Source organism: Pyxicephalus adspersus, chromosome Z (genome assembly GCF_032062135.1).
Source record: "Pyxicephalus adspersus chromosome Z, UCB_Pads_2.0, whole genome shotgun sequence".
NCBI classification, from domain to species: domain Eukaryota; kingdom Metazoa; phylum Chordata; class Amphibia; order Anura; family Pyxicephalidae; genus Pyxicephalus; species Pyxicephalus adspersus.
The window spans coordinates 28353657-28374966 of NC_092871.1; the positions used below are offsets into that span (position 1 = coordinate 28353657).

A 21310-nucleotide genomic window follows, 5' to 3' on the forward strand; every position below is an offset into this window, starting at 1 on the left:
ATTTACATGCTGACATAAGGGAACAGAAAAGTAGGGAATTGTTCATCCTTCTGCTTCTCCTTTACTGTCCAATCACTAGATAGGAGCAGCAGATTGACATGGCTGTATTCCTTAACTGCCGCAGAAAAAAGTTGTGTCTCCAGGAGGGTGTATACATCAGGTCTGGATGGGTAGACATTTTTTTGCAGTTATAACACTGCCCATATGTTTGTTTCAGTGATATTACTTTCTGATTGCAAGTTCTTTTTAATTCAAATAACAACTTTTTTTGCATGTAGAAGGTAGGCAACCATTTTCTTAAAGTGTTGCTATAGACAGATGAACATATTGTTCACCAAAAAGGTCACAAATAATACACAATTAAACACAAATAAACAATTACAAAATACAGAAACAGATTGGTCCTAGTCCCATAAATTTTACTGGGGTATATATGACATTAAACTAGAAAGTTTGCTCCTGAAATAGGCTAAACAGTTAAGGTGAATAAATTTTAATATTAGGAAATTTAGGAAATTATATAGGAAATGTATACACATTGCATGGTAAGCAAGTATAAAATACAAATATGATTAGCCTTATCCCCATCTATTCCTGTTAGTTAAACTAAATAGATAATTCCTACAGAGAGGCCAATTAGTTCCAAAGAAGGAAATTCCATGTATTGCATAGAAAAAAATCTCAAGCTCCAAAGCGTTTCGCCTAATGGACTTTCTCAGGGGATAGCAAGAACCTTCAGTTTATCAGCCTACAATGATCTATTCTTATCAATATAAAACTGACCTCTCTTCTTATGAATCACAGGAGGCACATGCCATCATAAATTTTATGGGAAGATAAATGAAACTGTTGGTGAAATGTGCATTTTATTATATTTGCCCTTATTTAGTAACATTTTAGGCTAAGGTCCCTTTTCAAGGTGTATTCTACTTTAAATTTTGAATAAATAAATATCCTAATTACACAGGAGGGGGGATCAATGATGATGTAGTTTGTACACATTTCTATTATCACATACATGGAACTCTGTGCACACAGTTTAAAATAATATATAATTGTGTTTTGCTACTGCAGATATCTGCCACATCACAAAGTGCACATGTACTTACCGGTTCAGTTACACTGTTTCCAGTTTGTTTATTGGACGGGGTGACCCCGCAACATTACTCCAGTCCAATTAGCTTGGAAGTTATCCATGAAGCTTATTAAGAAAGTAGTAGAGTGATCTACCGTGCAGAGTTGTACTGTAAAAAGAAGATTGGATGAACAAAAGTATAAATCCTTCGGCTGGTTACAAGCTAAACATGTTAGGAGTTCCACCTTAATATAGATAAACTTTAAACTGTTTATATGAAGTCCCATAAAATTAGATATCACTGCGTAGAGATTCTGCAAATCAGTTTTCACTTGCCGTGAGGTCATGCTTTTGTTTAGGTTTAGGAAGAACCCGCTATGATGATCTACTTTTATTATTAATATTATTATTAATATTATTATTATTAATAATAATAAACAGGATTTATATAGCATCAACATATACGTAGCGTTGTACATTAAATAGGGAAATAAATACTTTTGCTATAAGGTGGAAAGCTCTTTTAATCCTTGCACAGCATTTTTACAAAATTACTACTATTCTATTTTAATATTTAGCGTGCAAAAGGCTTATTTTTAGATGTTTATTGTAAGTGGATTCAAACAAAAATAGATGATTAGATTGTAACTGAAGACACTTTTATGAATAATCTTTTTAATTCTTGGTATTACATTTTGGCTGCATTTCAGAACTTTGTCACAGAGTACTAAAATAATCATGTTATTTACCAACGGTCTCTATTTATTTGAACTCGGGACAAAATGCTTAGTGTGTGCGATGATACACTACAGTTCGGGTGGGTTTTCTTCCTAATGTAAAAGGGCATTGGGATGCTATTTAAAATGAATTGAAGTGCAATGCACCATGGTGCAGGTGTAACTTTGTGCAATTTATCAATTTAATTTAATGTTGAAACAACCTAAAGTGCTGTACAAACTGAGCACATTGAGGGTGATATAGCAATCACAATATAAAATACACTATTGTATAAAACAAACGCAGTATGTGCTCCTGATGATGGATTGGGTAAACAAATGCTAACACCGGTGGCGTAAAGGAAACAGTAATTAGGAAGAAATCCATCTGTTGAAGTAAAACTGCTGGTATTTACTTTGTGAGCAAACATAGACCCTTAAAAGGTTGGCATCTGTTGAGATATGGAGAACGGTTCCGAAGGAGGAAGGAAAACAAAAGAAAACAGGTGCAAACACCAGCTGAGAACATTTTACAATACAAATACAGTGTCACACCTACCTCTTCCTCGCTAAAGCCCACCTCAGTTCTGACCCCGGGCGTGCCTGCTCTTCCAAGTTTTATCAGTTTCGCCCATCCTGCCAGCTAATCAGCAAATAGCTTCTTTATCATTCCTGACTATTTAGCTAGCTCAGACCCAACACTCCCCCTAGCTCTGCTGAGCATTTCATGTACACCTGTTGGTAAATTCAGTGCTTACCCTGTCCAGCTCCTGTGTTAACCTCTTGTTGCCCAGTCTGTTGTTTCCCAGCCATTTCCCTTGTGCTGTTCCAGCGTTCATCTGTCTGTTGTTATCACTGTGTCACCTGTGGCTCCTGTTGCTTCCAGTGTCTCCTGTGTCTGCGGTGGCCAACGTGTCACTGGTGTCTATTTACTGGATCTCTGGTATTTAAACCCTGGCTTGTGACCTGACCTCTCTTGCTTGCTGCCTGCCTTGATCCTGGCCTTCCTTGACAATTCTTCTACTTTCTGATTTGGTACTGTGTTTCATCCTGCCCACCCTGGTGTGCCAAAGGACCACAACTGGGCAATAGAGGTTCTAAACAATCCTAAAGATCAAATACTTAAAAAAGTTTTGGTTTTAAATGCATTTTTTATCAAACTGAAACATATGTAACTGGCATTACTAACCCATAAGGGGATAACACAAAAGCAAACCATTTGCAGATTAGAACCTAGTTGCTTTGTCTTAGATCAGCGATCAACCACAATTTTGGTGGTTCGTGGCTCCAGCCAGTGCGCCCTCCAGCGTGGTCAGGAGAATGACCATGTCCCCCGTATGGACACAACCCGCCCACTTTCCCATCACAGGTTCAGACTCGGCGGGTTCTGGCAACATGGCGTCAATCTGGGAGAAGTTTCTTCTCTATAAATGACACACAGCCCCCTGCGCATGCGCAGTCTGGAATCCGAACATTTAGTGGTCCATGAGGTCCAAAAGGTTGGCGACCACTGTCCTAGATGACCTTCTCCGTTCTTGAATCATAACTGTTCCAAAGGTAAAAAAATGCCACTCACATTGAATGAGTGGAAGTACAAAGTGTAGGATCCTCAGCATATGTAAGCTCAAAACTAAGGGAATTTGATTCTTTATTTTTTAAATGCTAACAGACTGAAGAAGGTCCTGAATACCTATCTGTGTAAAAAAGTAAACATCCATTAAAGATAATCTTTTTGTGCTTTAAAATGGAAGAATGATTAAGACTTTTATTGCAATGTGTCACATTTCACCAGACAAAGCAGGTAGTGGCAACAGTGTAGAAGGTTCATAATCATTTAGACTCTTCCAAAGTTCAATTTATACAAAGGAGGTAATGTTCAAGCTGGTCTAAGAGGAATTCATTTAGGATGATTCTAGTGAAAGTATTTTACTCCAAAATGGTAAAACACGATAAGCTTGGAATGAATTGTCCAGAAATGCTAGCACATATATTTACATTGAGTTAAAAACATTTCTTTCAACAAGGTGAAAAATACAATGATGATGTTATGGAGCACAGTAAAAATGGAATCATCCAATTTACAACAACCTTCTTACAAAATGAGCTCATTAAAAGAGTCCTATGTCATGTGAAAAATGTACGTGGGTCTTTGAATAATGGTCACAGGTGGCTATTGAATTTTGTTTAAATAGTTTGTTGTGACATTTTTATGAAACATAGTCTCTGGCTGAAGTCCACCCAATTAAGATGCGGTCATTTCTGCTCATCTTTCTATGGAGAACTCAGTTTCCTTGTGTTACACAGGGCAGCTTCTGTAAAAAAAGACACAAATAAAATGAATTATAACATGCACTTTTCAACCTAAAGCACAACTATACCTAGAGACTATGGGCATATAAATATTTACATACACCTTACAGCAAACAAAAAGCTTACAAACATCACTAACCTCTATAGATGCAGGTACTGTGGGGAAATGAATCTTCAAAACTCCCAACAGAGGCACTAAGGTCAGAGATATCATCCCTAATTAGGTCTGGCAGCAAACAGTTGGCAGTTCATTAACCTTTTTAATATCAACACATGAGTGCTCCAAGACTGGAAAAGATAAGTTATCATTATGGGAGAACTTGGCGGATCCGGAAAAATTTGGAATGGATATGGTCCACGATTGAAAACATTTGTCAAATAATAGGAAATTATTTTAGGAAAACCATTCCAAGTTTGCTCGATCCCCCAGGTTTAAAATGTTACTGATCGTTAAATATGTGGAAATGCTGCATGTCTATAGTCTGGGCACAGGTGCACTATAAAGGTAAACTCCAACTCCAAATTCACAATCCCACTAGCCACCAAGGACCTAATTTTATGCTATCCCAAGATCCATTTTAATTTTGTATAGAACATGGTGTGCTTCTCTTATTTACTTTAGGTAACCCTATTATCAGATTCCACCATTCATTCCATTTGATGACCCGATGTTTTGGTTCAATGGGCCTAATTTATTAAAGCTCTCTAGAGCTGGAGAAAATACACTTTCATCAGTGAAGTTGAGTGATCCAGCAAACCTGGAATGGATTTCATCAAAGTCATTTGCTAGCAAATTGTTTTCAATCCTAGACCAGATCTATTGCAGGTTTGTTGGATCACTCAGCTTCACTGATGAAAGTGTATCCTCTCCAGTCTTGGAAAGCTTTGGTAAATCAGACCCAATGTGAGACACATAGGTAGATTAGGAAGAAATAACAATGTCATTTAGTTGTTTGTTAACTCTCATTATCCCCTGAGGAAGCCCAGAGGGTGTAACGTGTCTCAGCCTGAGACCTCCTGTGTTATAATATTGAATTATTTTCTTGAATTGTCCTCTATAGGACAACTCTGTCTAGTAATTGGGACTGACCCCTACCATAGTTAATGGGGTTATGTTATATATGTAACAAATATGGAATCACTTATGTTTATGTTAAGGTGGATTATTCCCTGTACATATGTGCAATCTTCTGATAAATATTAAGATTTGCTAGAAAAGAAACCCCTCCTTTTCAACTCTTCTTTTCTTTACTCATATTTTTAACTAAATCCAAGAGTAATTCCAAGAGTTTTGAGGTTATTATTAGCTGAAATGGAAAATATAAATTTGGTTGGTGACATTTCTCTAGAATCTCTAATCAATGTGTTTTGATCCTCTTACAGATTTCTAAAATTTTTATTCCGTGATAAGAGTTGTTTGAGGATTTGTAAAAGTTTGTTTTTATATCCCTGGCGAGTTAAGAATATCTATTTATTCATTCTTCATTTACGTCTTTAAATCAGTGTTTTTCAACCAGGGTACCTCCAGAGGTTGCTAGGGGTTCTTTGAGCAATTTGGAAGTTTGTTCTTTTCCAGTTAACTTTAAGTGACACCAGTGATCTTTTTTGTTATCTGTAAGGGAGACATTATTTTCAATGGCCAGCAATGTAAGAGGCATTTTCCTACTGACCACCAAGATAATGTACTGTGAGCTGTGGGTATAGTAATTGAAGTGGGGGGTCACATAAAGACCACCTGAAATGTGCTTAAAGGATTCCCCCTATGTTTTAATGGTCATGAAAAACGACTTTTAAAGCGGAGAAGAGAAAAACAGTTTACCAATACTAGCACCTAATCCACCCACATGAATTTAAATTTAGGTGGCACATAACATTAGGATTTGACTCCCTACATTTAAAAAATTGCCAGTGTGCATTTATCCCACTTGCATGTGCACAATGGTATACAAGTTCTAATGTGCAACTGAAATAACCATTGGACTTGTTTGCTTAAAATACTTTTTAGATCAGTTGCCAGTATTTACAAAGTGCATTCTAAAATGTCTCATTGCCTCTCATTTCCCATAAGGAGGATTTGTCAGGCCAGTGCTAAGGATTAGAAGGAATAAACACATCTGACTGCCACCCACTACTAAATATAGAAAAGAACTGCAGATAACACTTGTGAAAGGTTTGAAATGGGACATTTTCAGTTAATATTTAATCATTATGTTGTGTCTACAATAGGTGAACCAAGATTACTGATAGGATAACAGAGGTAGCTTTGGTAGTCGTACTTTTTTTTTACAATTGATTATACTGTGACAATATATGTATTAAATTAAGTTGGGGAAATGTAACAAAACTTCCTTCCTGTAACAAAAAATCTGTATGTGCTATGTGCATGATATTTCTCACATTTTATTCCCACTATCCTCTACACGCCTGGTACATTCTCACTTTAGGATGACAAAAGAAGTTCATACACCATGTGCAGACACTAAAAAAAGCAAAGCAAAGTAAGAGTCTGCATGTAGATTGTGGTGTTCATGTCCACTGAGAGCAGTGTCCTAAGAATGCCAGAAAAACGTTTGTAACTCTATTGTGTGTACTGGCACTTGGCCACCACATTAACTACCTTTTTAAGAACTTTGCTCCATGGCTAGGCCCTTTTGCCAAGCCATGTGTAATTTGTATTATAAGCTGCAAGACCTAGTGATTCTCTATTTATTTTTTTTTATACATTTTTTCTGTTTTCACTCCCACCGAATGAAAGTTATGGGTTTTCAGACTTGCCATAAAGCTTAGGTGGGGATGTGGTCATCAGTTACTGTTCTTCTCTGCTATGGACTTCTTCAAGGGGGCTCTAACCTAGTATCTAGTGGACTGGAGGAATAGTTAGGCCTTGAACGTTCGAGGCAAGGGAGCATATGAGAAGGCCAACATGACTGGGCAGATACGGAGTAAACAGGATAAATTAAAGGTAAAAAATTAGTTTGGAAATGACCAAGGTGGAGTTTAAGGAGGCGGAGGTGAAGGAGGGGTAAAAAGGTCATAAAGAGGAAGTGGGGGGTCATTTGGAGTAGACAGGGTGCAGGAAAAAGTTTCCAACCCTTCGCCACTTTTCTGATTATTGCCTAATGTTATTGGTTTTTAGTACGGGTTGTGGGGATACAGTAGTTGGGTGATCATTGAAGTCCTCAAGGGTGGTGTGTTGATTGGTTCAAAATGGAATTGGGGACCCATCTACGGTATGGAGTTCCCGTGATTTGGAAAATTGTGTTTGGAGAAAGATTGGGAGGCCTGCACTAAATGGAAAGAATGTATCTTTCCCGAGCTGGGAGAATTGGTAGCTGGAAGCATTTATTATTGGGGACCAAAAAATGGCCTTCAAGGACCAGCAACCAGTAAAAAGTTTAGGTTGGGTACAATTTAGTTGATGTTTATTTGTTATTTATGGTTCATTTATTGGTTATATTTATTTGTTAATATTTGTTGATATTTTTGATTGTTCTTGTATTATTATTTATAGTTTATTTATATAGAAAGGAAAGTATTTTGATAATTGTTATAATAAAAGTTTGGCATGTTTATTGGGTGGGGATTTGGTTAAAGATAGGTGAAAGGTTGTGTGTGTGTAGGGGGGGGAGGGGGAAGGGTGAAGGGGTTTTGTTGGGTAGAGGTCCGCTGTTTTGCCACAGTCAAGGGTCTGTCCAATTTCAGCCAGGACCGAGAGTGTCTTTTACCTATCAGTACTCCTATGCTCAAGGGGGTTCACTTTTCTTTTCCCTCTTTGTTTCCCTCTCTTTCCTGTTTTTAGCTATTCTTGTTTTACATAAACAGCAAAGTCTTCCTGCATCCTGGACCCCAGTGCCTTTGTATCACCTAGTAGGTAGCCGGGTGCTCAAGATCCATTTTCCTGCTTTCCCTGGATTATAGAATATCATGATTAAATATCTACAGTGTTTGATAAGTGGTACATTTTCCAAGGAAAGCTACAAAATTGTGGAGTTTAATTCAACTGGTAGTTACATGTTTTTAGATGTTCTCATTAGCTTTTATTCCTCTCTAGTGTGATACAACATCCTCTGACCCCATACCTGGGCATTCTGCTAATTACACCTCTGGGCACTTGTACATTACTGAGATAATAAAATGTACCAGATTGAAAATCTTTCCCATTGCGAGTCTGCCTTTTTCTAATACTTTGAGATATAAATAGAAAATCTAGCTGAAACTGAACACGCTCTAATCTCTTTAGAAACTAGTGGCTTGTGTATATTAGTTTTGTAGGAGGAACAAGTGAAGTTGGCATATTGACATTAAAATAAGCAGGTGTTAAATTGAATGACATGAATGACTATATTTCATTATACGACAATAGCTGTCCAGCATTTTTCAACAGAACACGCAAGATAACAACACGGACAGGCGTCACTCCTGTTTTCTAGATAAGTCATTTAGTTTAAACTATTAAAGGGAACTGGCACTGAGAAAAATATGGAGTCTGTCAGTGTTTAAAATGTTCTGACAATGCTAATTGGTGGTACTTTGGCTTGCATACATTCTTAAGTACTTGCCTTGAAGAGATATGGAAACAAAATTAGAGTTAGGCTATGTACACACATCAAATTTATGTACTTGGAAATTATCTTTTGTGACCATTGGCAGCAACATTAGAACACTAGATCTATGGAGAGGGGAAGAGGAATGGACAAGTGAGAAGCAGTCTGAGGGATTCATTCCATAGGAAAGGTAGCATATCAATAAACAGCATCTGGAATCTGCTGTACACACTAGGTTTTAGTCCAAGATGATCACGATTATTCGTCTTGGGCAACAATTATCTAGGGTGTGTATATAGCTTTAACTCAGAACATCTGGTCGCAGCCTTACATTGGGTCAGTGAGTGATCCAGCAAACCTGGAATGTATTTTTTCAAAATAATTTGCTAGCAAATGTTTTGAATCCTGGACCAGGTTCATTCCAGGTTTGCTGAATCACCCAGCTCCACTGATGAAATTGTATCCTTTCCAGCCTCGGAGAGCTTTATTAAATCAGGCCCGTTATCTACTCCAACAGCTACAACACACTATGCCCCTATCCTACGCTTGTCTTTCTGATTACATATACCTGGTATTAAATTAGTATTAGGATCTATGTTATACTGGTGATTTTGTAGCAGTAATCAATCATTGCTACAAATCTTTTTAACTAGCAATTATCATTGATGTGTAGCTAACAATTTATTGTTAAAGTAACTGGTGATTTGTCTGTAAGAATGCATTTGTCATGGCTGCAGGTCAAACTAGTGCTACATCATTATGTTGGCAATCAGTGTTATGGCTTGATCTCCTTTGGAGATTTGCCGCTAAGCCGTAGTAGTGAATGCACACCAGTTGTTGCAGACAAGCCTGACGCTTACAAAAAACACAAACACTTCACTTATACAGTCCTAACCTTCTAAAAAAATGTTTAGTCTGATACTTAAACTCATTTTTCAGTGCTAAAAAAGCAGATAACAACAGTTTTGGCACTGAGATTGGGACATCAGCAGTCCTAGTGACTTCAGGTGAAACTAAAGTCCCAATTTGAAACAGAAAATTATCAGACAGGTTGTTTTTGCAGAAAAAGACAAGCAATGTCCCTTCTGGAACAAGCTGTCTTACCTGCCTGATTGCGTTGGGGAACTGTTAAAGAAGTTTGGCTGCTTATGCAGAAGAAAAAGAAGAAAAGAAGGAAGATGGCGGAGCCTTCGATGGAACAGGTATAGATGTGTAGCATAGGTTTAGTTCCCCTTTCAGGTCCCTGCAGCTACACCCAAGGCATGGTATTGCTATGGTGTTATTACACAAAGGATATGACATGTATGTCCTAGGTCCTTAACTTGTTATTATTAATTCCAAACAAATACAACAAATGTCAAATTTAGAACAGATTGGTTATGTGTACTTAAAAAGTGTTAATATTATCTTCAAGTAATTGCCAGCATAACATAATAGACATTAAACTGAGAAAAGAGAGAGCACCATGAACTCATCAGGCTTTATATTTTATTTTTTTTTTATTTTTATTAAAATTTAATCCAATTTATAGCGATCCAATAACTATGGGTATCGGATTTTTTTTTACAACTTATTTTAATTATTTATTTTTTTACTTTATTTATATTTTATTGAATTATATACCATAGAATAAAGAACTGTAAATCTAACTAATGGAAATCCATGTAAGCTTACTGAAAGAAGAGAAGCGATGATTTTTAATGCTGAATCACAACCCGTATTGCTAATCTACAGTGAAGAAAGAAGGAAAGGGAGCTTTGTGGTGCAGGGTTCATGATAGGCTAAATGGAATTCTCAATCCTTTGGCAGATTGGCATATCTGCACTTGTATAAATTATATATATATATATATATATATACATATATATATATATATATATATATACATATATATATATTACACAATGAATTCTAATTACAGACTAAAGACCAATGTAGCACCAAGTAATTTAATTTAACTCAGGAATTATTTCCACTGTCAGAAGATTTATAGGAAAACCAACATGGTCTTTGATCTACCCACCACTGTTACCACATGGCTGCATAGTTTAAGAATAAAATAATTTCAAATCCTGTAATTCTGCAAACTATGAAAGTCTACCAACTTTCTGCCTTTGGATTACTATAGAGGTTACACTAATCACTCCCTCCTGTCTTTAAATCTACTTGTACATTCTGTACATTCTACCTCTCAGCATGCAGAGCAGACATTCCAATTGTAAGCCTGAATTTAACATTTACCTACTGTATACATGGTGTGTATCACCTTAGCATAAAAGCAGGTTCAATGTAATTTTATTGGCAGATTTGTTTTTTATTCAGCAAAAAATTATAACATTTAACAATAATTATAGGCAAGATTCCTAAATTGTGTGACTGTTATATGTGTAATAAAATATTTTAGGTAAACAAAAATATAATTATTAGGGATTCCCCTAATTCAACCAGCTTTAATTGTAACTGTTGACAAATCAATATTTTACAGAATAGTGTTTATTTAGTCTTCTTGCTTGTGGTTTCAAAAAAGATATAGCTAAAAACCATGAAATTTCTAAATTCTTTCTGGCATTAAAAGGTGCAACATACATAAAGGTGTTCTGAGAGTACAAAACTGCCTGAGAATACTAAACTGTATTAGAGAGTTTTAAATTGCATCTTTTATGTCTAAATGTATGTGTAACATTCACCACAGATAATGTGCGGGCTAAAGTATTCACATTTGGCAGGGAAGGCAACTTAGATCCGTGCTGTACACAGGATCAAAACATAGTTCCACCCATCTTGGCACCGAGCCCCATCTATGATACCCTCAAATGACCATGGCCGGATAAAGCTCTGGAATGTGATAGCTGAATGACAGAGGTGGGGCTTGGTGATAAATTTAGGATGGGCTTAATCTTGATTTTTAAAAGGGAGGGACCCTGTACAGAGTGTTTTTAATTAATAAAGGAACTGATATGAAAAGACTTACACCATTTGTATGAACTGTATTACCAAAGATATTTTATACACTTTGGTAGACAGGACAGGTCCACTTTAAATACAGAACCATAAATAAATATAGACAAAACATTTGTGACTGTGGTTAATGATGTGCATATTTATGTTTTTTTCTTCTGCCTATTCAACACTTTGCAACCATCACAAGACATTCCTGCACCATTACCTGTTAATTTAGAGGCTCGGATCCTGCATTCGCCGATGATAATTTGCAAGTTGTTTCCAGGAATCCAGCCTTCTTTTTTCCTGTTCAAATTCTTCACTAACCTGTTTTCATACAAACACAAACTTTAGCATCATGGTGTAACATTGCTTAGACATAATCCATTTCTCCTGTCTTCTCAAAACTAATATACAGACCAAGCTACAACTGATACACTGGAGAATATTCACTTGGCACATATCTGCCATCAATTATCAACCAACTAAAATGGCCATTGATATCAATGCGCAGAAACATTGTGACCTGATCACCCACTTTAGAAGTTTGAAATATGCTTTGAATATAATACCCCCAGATTTGATGAATAATTGGGATGATTATGATGATGATTGGTAATTAGGGTTCCTGGAAGCATCTCCAAAGACTTCTGGTGGCTTCAAACTAATGATTGCTCTCTAAAGGAAAAACTCCAGTCTAGTAGCATATTTTTATAAAAGTGAGAGTTGCTAAAATAAAAAATGCAACACTTAGAATCATTAGCTACATTGTTTGCATTGGAAAGCAGCTGTTTAGCGGGCAGAACCTGACCCTCTGGAGAATACTATAGCCATCTTCTTCACTCCAATAAACTGTTTTTATTGAATTGTGGAGGCTAAGCTTGACCCCCAGAGACCGACCTGATCAGCTATAACACATTTAGAAAGGCTACAAATAGAACAATTTTCTAAATTTCATTCATCAGTGCCTAACACATGAATAAATGGGACCCTAATAATACAGTAGTTCTATTGTTTTTAGGATGTGTTAAAAAGATCAGTCCAATGTAATAGATTTTAACTCTTCATTTTTAAATCTAAATTTATGTTTAGTTTGTGATTGTTTGAGCATGCGGTAGCTACATTTGCTTTTTACATGTGCATGCTCTTGCTGTTTATTAGTGCTCATGGTAGTCAGATATCATGTGATATTTCCTTAGGTTTTAAAAATTTTACATTTTTTGTAACATGGCAAGAGAGAACTTTTTTTATTGATGACTCCAATATCAAGGGATTTCACCAGCCTGTTGAGTGACCCTACTTATGTACTCACCCAATCCTGGTGTTTATGTCATGTTTATGTAGCTGGCTTCTTTTTACCTGTATTCTTAAAATGTTGGCATACTCATCTTCTGAATGGTTTGAAATAAAGCAAGCCAGTGTCAAGACTACTGCTGGCAGTTTTTAGCACTTATAGCAATGCCCTATTCTAGGTAATCATTACTAATTCTCTCTATTACTCCAACCAGTCCACTATTTCCTCCAGGTAACCACAACTATTACATTCGGCTCCTTGTAACCCCATTACTTACAATAACCATCCCTAAAAGCCCAAGATTTAGCCCAATACCAATTATCATTTAAACCCTAACCTTTACACTAAGCCAACCTATAATCCAAACCATCACACTAAATCATCACTACAACCCCAAGTCTCAAAACAAACTTCCATTTGACCCATTCTTTCAATAACCCTACCGGCAACCTAACATTTACAATAGCCACCCCTTTAAACCCAACCCTCACACTAACCCTACCTAAAACCCGAAACCTAACAGTAACTGTAACCCCAACATTTATATTAGCCATCCCTACAAACCCAACCCTCACACTAACCTTAAAACCTGTAACCTAACTCTAACCGTCCCTGTGCCTCCAACTTTTACGATAGCAGTTCCTACAACCCCAACCCTCACACTAACCCCACTTATAACCCCAACCTTTACACTAATCCTGACTAATCCAAAAATCTCACAATCACCCTCCTTAATACATTCCTAACCCCCACTGCGTATATACACAGCAATACTTTTGTGTCTAGAGATACCAGTGAGAGGATCTCATCAATGGAATCCATTGCTCTGGGTCAGTGGGTTTGCTGGTTTATGCTTTACCCTGTTTCTGAACCCACTACAGTTTTACCCTCAGATATCAGAGCATAGGAGGAAACTGCACTTATTGTTGGGAATTAATACAGTACTCAACCCTGAAGCAGATGTAAAAAGGCTGCTGAGTTTAACTGACAAACTTTTTACAAAACTTCACTGCCAAACTCTTTACAACAACTATTTTCCTATTTTCTCAATTCTACTCCATCCTTCCCCAAGCCACTTTTTCCTCACTACTTTTGAACAGTTATGTTTGTTTAAAAAATGGTCTAAAAGGAACTATTACATTACATTTCTGTATTGTTTGTTACAATCCCTTTGATACAAAAAAAAACTGACACCACTACTACTTGGAACACAAAGTAATGATGTTTTATTTACTTACCACTTTCCTTCAGCATCCTCTTGCAGTACTTGGATGACATCCCCATTCCTTACCAGTACATCATCAGATCCCCTTTTCTTGCAGTCAGCCAGTGCTTTATATTTACCAGGAGACTATATAAGCACACAAACTGACATAAGTGGACATTGCAGTTCGTACAGGTTGCCGAAAATACAAATAATCATGCTGTTATTGAATCATTTATTTTTGGCTGAAGTTAGGTGAATCTGCAATTCCCCAAGATTGTCATGATTTATATATCCTAAACAAGGATACCAAGTTTATTAATGTATCCCTTTTCAGAGCCAAGGTACTTGCGTATGGCAAACTTTCTTTAATTTGCACAGTATATAACAACATAAAACTCAAAACAAAATATACATATAATATATACATATATACATATAATGCAAATGTACATTTCTGTTTGTTTACTTTAACCAGAGTCCAACATTTGAAAGAAGTAACATTGTTGATAACAACCAACTGCCATGCTGGCAGCTATCTTTACATTAATATCAGCAATTCACTAACCAACTGCACTGTGTCCTCCTCTTCTGTGTCTGAACAAGCACATGAGCTTGACCAGCCTTCAAGTCCTTCGCAGATCTCTAAAGATTGGGACATTCCAGTCCAACCTGTAATATAAAATGTTTTTAGCATTGCGTGCACAACAAAGTTACATTTTAAAAGACTAACAGCTTTGATGACATGCAAATAGGATGGCTAAAATAATGTAGAAGTGGGCCCACTGCCATTGTGAATGTAGTGGTGCCTATGGTAAGTTGGAATACATTGATTGAGAAAACATCAAATAGTGAAATCATAACACACATGTAAAGTATGCATATGATTACTTTAGCCCAATATGCACATAAATTGGTGGAACTAGTTAGAAATCCTCATAGAATTGCTCTGCATAAGACATTTCCATAAGACTCCACTGTCATCTATGAGACATTGAATTTAGTGTCAGACACTACCCACATAGGGGTCAGTTAAAATGTTGGTATGTCTCACAGACATGAAAAAGCAACAACCTTATTTTTCCCAATTCAAAACCTAAAAGCTATTAAATTCATAAAATATTCTGCCTGCAGAAACAGTTGGCCCGATTTATTAAAGCTCCCCAAGGATGGACAAGACAGACAATCATGGGAGAAACTTGGAATGGAATGGATCTGGTCAAGGATTGAGAGAATTTCCACACTAATAGAAAATTATTTTAGAAAATCTATTCCAGGTTTGCTAGATCACCCAGGTTTTCCTATGATACTCTTTCTCGGTGTTTCTCAGTGGTTGCTCAGGGTTCCTTGAGCAATGAGCAGTTTGTGACTTTCAGCTCAGTTTAGGAGACAATAATGATTGTTTTAGCCATCTGTAAGGGTGACATTCTTCCCACTTGCAAATATTTAAAGGGACATTCTTTCTACTGAGCACCACAGAAATGTACTGTGACATGTAGATATAGTAATTATGACAGGGGTTCCCTGAAGGCCCAGAACATATTTAAAGGGTTCCCCAATGTTAAAAAGTTTGCGAAACACTGATATTTTTTGACCAGTCTTGGAGAGCTTTATTAAATCAGATCTAAAGGGGCTGATTCCAAGTTTGCTGGATCACCCAGGTTCACTGATGAAAGTGTATCCTCTACAGTCTTTAGTAAATCAGCCCCATAGATGCAGCATACCATTGCAATGTTCTCTCTCGCTTGTCTGTTTTTGGATGGGTACTGAAAGGTTGGGTCACAATACCCACCTACAGCTTCTTCCCACCCAGGTTATAATAAATTTATTGGTTGAACACTGCATTGTATGATTTCAACAAAGACACTGTATGGTTTCCTTTGGAGATAAGGGTATACACAATAAGGATTCCAGTGGGGATGGTGCTTTGTAAATGGAAATACTGAGACACAATATTGTCCCCAAACACTATGGTTTTATCTGGAGATAAGGGGAGACATAATCTGGATCCCACTAGGGATAAAAGAGGCACAATGTGATCCCACTGGGCATGATCACTATAATTGTACCTTTAAAGAAGCACCAACACATTATGATTTACACTGGGAAATGAAAGAGACGCAGTATGGTAAGGCAGTAGACAGACCCATAATGTGGTTTCCACAAGGAGTGAGTAGAAACATAAAAAGGTTCCCAATGAACATGGGCAGAGACACAGTTTGAGTCCCACTTGCAATATGGTTTTTACTGGGTGTGGGCAAAGACACAGTATAGTTCCTGCGTTCCTACAATAATTTTCATGCAAGGTGGGCACAGCTAACTATTGTTATCCATGTAAAGTTTAGAAGATAAGCTGGTTAATAAAAGAAAAAATTGTTAATAACATATGGTCTGAGATAAAATGTATAGTTTTTTTTCTAGGTCAGAGGTAGAGGAACATATTAGCGTTGCTAAACAATGAGTTACAGTGCATATATTGTAGAAGATACCAATATGTCCACTATACTTCTCATTTACTGAAACAACACATGTATTAGGTAGGAGTAATACATACCTTTGTGTGGTCTGTGCTGAGGTGAGATATTTAGGCTTTCCAGTGTAATAGGACTGTTATTCTCAGAATCATTTTCCTCAGAACTTACTGACACCCTCTGTAATTTTCTTAAAAAAAAAAGATATATGTGGTTTGAAACAGAAAAGGGAAAGGGACAATACAAATATACGGCATAGTTCCCTATTCCCTCCCTTAAACAAATCATTGTGCACTGCAATAGATGAGTTTTATGTCTTTGCTACATCAAATGTGTTATAATAAGGAGCTGTGCATAGTGTCAGATGGGGGCTCAACCCATATATATCATGAATTTCTGCAAATGGACCAGAGAAATGTGCACAGGTAAACCTAATCTTGGAAAAAAACGGGTATTGGATGTCTCAGAATGCATCGAAGTTACATTAGAATTTTGTCTCAATATTAGGATTCACAGTAATTTACATAAAGTTGATTTGCAGAGTTACAAAGTTTGCTATCACCTGGGACTAAACAACTGTGCACGTTAGAGAAATAATTCACAAAATTATTTATTCATCACCAGTCATCAGTAGACGTTTGACCAGATACAAATTATTACTAGCAAACCTACAGACAGCACTTTACCAAAATGCTATATGCTAAAAATTATAGATTTAATCCAGATCTGATTGTATAAAATGTAAACCCATCACATGGCTAGAAGCACCAGAAATGTAAAAAGCCAAATCTGCTTATCTTAATGCCAAATCATCTAATATTCTAGTGGTGCTACAAGGCTATCCTTCACCTTAATCTATTAAAGTATTTTGCAGCATCAATAAAAATCACATCACCCAAGCAGCCAAATCTGTAAATGATTTTAAGTGGAAAATAAATAGAATTTTACAGCAAACCTGCCAGGAGAGCTTGAACCTAGCACAGCCAAGGTTACCATATAATTCCAGAGGCAGTCATTGCCTAAATCATGGATGCAGAATTAGTTTCAGGCTAGGCAGGTCTCTGCGCATGATGCTGCGGAAATGCCCTCGAACCTGGAACCAATATGTCCTAATGTGCACCAGCAAGATCCTGTGCAGGATGGTAATTCTGGGTGTGAAAGAAAACGCTGGCCTGACAGGTTCTCCCTAAACTCAGAACAGGTTCATTTTAAGCCCATGCATTTTTTCATGCTTTTATCAAGAGCTGAAGTATGTGCATTATAAGGCCTTGATCACATGAGTTTTTTATTTTTCCGTGTCCGTAGTACACTGAACTTTATTCCTCTCTGGTGCCACATCCGTTACTGTCAAGCTGGCCAGAAAAGATCATGAACAATTTACTTGGATTGCAAGTAAAACAGTAAAACCATTTCCTTCCCTCCACAGCCAGACCACAGACTGAAGTTTGGTGGTGCTTGTAGTTCTGGTCTAGGACGACTGTTTTTTTAGCCATGGGTACAGCCAGCCGACAACAGTTTTTATAATGTATACACTTACACATTTGCTACTTAGATGTCAAATACGCAATCATTTAAGTGATAAATCACTAAGTACACTAAGTTTATGAAGCTATTAGTTGCATGATAGCTGAAAAAAGTAAAAACCCCCCATGTGGATAAGGCCTTAGTGCAGATACTTTTGTGGTCTGCTGCAAACCATGCTTCATTGTGTGCTTAAGAGAAGAAAGCCTGCCAAAGGAAATAAGCAGTGACTTAAACAGCTGGCAGAAACCCCTAAGCTTGCTATAAGCAGCAAACACAACAACCTACCCCTCACTGATTTGTGGTGACAGCACAACCTGGTCTGAGAACGAATTCTGTTTCTTTTTCTCTACTGCAATAGAGACATGACATAAATGTGTATGATCATATATTGTAGGTCAGGTCCAATACTGACTATATTCATAGCATCTCATTACCTTTCATGAGTTCTCCCTGTTTGGTCAGTATCTTCCGGATTTCATTCAACCATGCTGCCTTCTGTTCTGCAGTCTGAGCCTAAAACACAGAACCAAAAGAAAAAACATTGTAAGGATTAAAATGTGCAAAATACACCACTAGTAACAAATACAAATGTAGGAAATACTAATTCTGGTATTTGATACTGCAGACAGCTCTTAATAAATAAGTGTGGGAAAGGATAATACAAGAGTTGTAATAGGTGCAATACAGTGACATTTGTTTTAGTGGTATCCAAATGTACCTTGCCAACAGAAAAGCATTGCTACTTGCTAGGCTGTGCTATAAAAATTTGTGGGTGCACCTTTTTTTGGTGCATAATATTTAGACTGCCTTAATGCAAAACTCTTGAACAACAGTTTGAAGCCAGCCAACCATATGGTAAAACAAAATACAAAGTGGGCAGCGTGGTGGCTCAGTAGTTAAAACTCCGCATGGGTTTCCTCCCACAATCCAAAAACATGCAGTTAGGGAAATACATAAAAAATTAGGGGATTAAGGGATAATTTGGGTTAAATGTGAACTGGAGACTTGAGATCCACCTGCAAGTTGAGAAAAATAAGTTTTGCTTCAGCATACATTTTACCAAGAAGTATTGTGCTGGCTATTTTCAAACACAAGTATAAAATAAGGGAATTAATGTTTTTCCTTCCAACCACAAATGTCTTGTTTTCATTTTGTGATTCCAGAAACATGTTGAGGTTTAATTGCTGTGTAAGTCTAAATCTATTTCAGCAAGAATGTTCAAACATTTGTGTTTCTTTAGTATCCCTTTTTTGCCAATGATAACCTTCACAGATGATTGTAAATACATAAAAATGTGCCTTGTATTTAGAGAGAACTAATGATTGGTTTCCTCTTTTGAAATGATGAAAGTGTGACTTGGAGATCTGCAGGAAACGCTTTTGTTTAACAACCTTGGTGCTAAAGGGCATCCCTCCATCCTATCTCATTAGGCTGGGGGGAATGTGAGGGTCCCCATCGCTGGATTAACACTTTGCAAAACCAAAACTGTTTCTAGCATAAACAACCTATTGCTTAAAAAAGCCAACCATCCAGCACAAATATTTGAATTATGGGTTGGTAATGATTTATTTAAACATTTTTCAACTTCCCTGCCAGGGTTTAAACCTTCAACCCCCAAGTCCCACTCATGCTGTTACAATGAGAATTTAGAACCAAAAGGCTTTACTATTAATCACAGCGTAATAAAGAATAAAAATCCAGCAGTTAAAGTGAGGCCACTATTTTGGCTTTGGTAAGGGGGAAAACAGGGTGAGGGCATTGATCAGTAAATGATAATGGAAGCTAGTGGATGACTCCACCTTCTGTTATAAACCAAAATGTTCAATATAAGTATTGAGGAAAGAAAGCACATAAAGGAGAACTCCATTAGGAAATAATCTGCTAAATACCAGAAATAAATGCAGCAAAAAATCCCTAAAAAACCTAACTCCATCAGGAAGTTTTCTCCATTTCAGCAATAAAAGCATGACATGAAATGTAACCTTTTTCCTCTTTCGGCTGGAAGTGGCCTTTATGTTTTGGTTTAAACTCTTACTTGGGGTGGTAAACTCATAAAAAACTACTAGCTTTATTTTGCACTATTTCAACAGAGCCACCAAAGTTCTCAATGTGAGTCAAGTTCCCAGGTAAATTTTAGCAATGTTCTAAAGATTTCATTCCCTAAAACAAACCTGTACAATGTAAACTTCTTCTCGTCCACTGTACCAAATTTCAAACTTGCGATTATCCCCTTTTACATTTTCTGTGATGCCAACTGCATTCATCTAGAAGAACACAACAGGAAGGGATATTAAACCTTTCACAGATGTTTTCCTTTTACAATGCAGACAACGCCACGCATATACTTAACATACCTTTAGAAAGTGCTTAAAGCTGTATGATGGAGTTTTATCATGTCCATCGCCATGTTCCTCTCTCCTTTTACAGAACACCAACGCTCTTTCATAAAGAAACAGGTGTCTCTGCATTGGTTTAAAACGAGCAAGTTCCTTCATTTTTGTGGGTCCTTTTTTATGGGTGATCCATACACTGAAGGAACCCTGCATGAGTATCCGGCCCAGATCGTTAATGTCCCCCTGCAAGGTAGAAATATACATTTCAGGGGCAATATCTGCCTACAGGGTGCAGTAGACTATAGATACTCAGAATTCCCAAAAAATGTGAGGTTCCCCAAGGGTTATTCCCCTCTATGTCTATAGGGATCTTTAGTTGTGCTTTTATTGCATTCACACATCTTGTACAACATTGCAAACTAGGATTTTTTTAGGATATTTTAGAAGTTGGTAAACTTCAAAAAAAGAATCTAATGAGTGGTGGTTTTGTTTTTTCTTAATATGCTTTTTTTTAAGGCAGTGGTAATAACAATGGCATACTTACATTGTATCCTGTAATTGCAATCTGATGCATGGAATCATTCACAGATTTTAATAAATCCAACATGGACACTAAAGCTTCTTGTAACTCCTGGAAGCCTTCTGAATTAATGCTATACTTCAGTAATTCCTATTAAAAAAAAGTTGCATTAAAGTTTTCAAAATTCTACTTTCTTATGGTTTATAGTAATGAGTATCTTTATCAAAAATACATCCATTAACATGGTCATAAAGTATTTTATAGCTTTGTTTGCTAATGAGCAAAGGCCAGATAACAGATACTTAAAATGTTTAACAAGACCAGGGGGGAACACCTAGAAAGGGTAAAAGAATAACTTGGAAATAAAAAATAGGATAGA

At 36.9% G+C, this 21310-nt stretch overlaps 1 protein-coding gene across 1 annotated transcript in view; it reads right to left on the minus strand.

Moving 5' to 3' along the window:
• Nucleotides 1-3542: 3542 nt before the first annotated feature.
• Nucleotides 3543-21310, minus strand: part of MCF2 (MCF.2 cell line derived transforming sequence) — a 77037-nt gene continuing 59269 nt past the window's right edge. Inside the window, 10 exon segments of the mRNA XM_072431515.1 lie at nt 3543-4103; nt 11812-11912; nt 14118-14230; nt 14652-14755; nt 16638-16744; nt 18364-18427; nt 18513-18591; nt 20250-20342; nt 20433-20654; nt 20956-21081. Of these exon segments, the coding sequence (XP_072287616.1) occupies nt 4063-4103; nt 11812-11912; nt 14118-14230; nt 14652-14755; nt 16638-16744; nt 18364-18427; nt 18513-18591; nt 20250-20342; nt 20433-20654; nt 20956-21081 (1050 nt within the window). The 3' untranslated portion in view covers nt 3543-4062.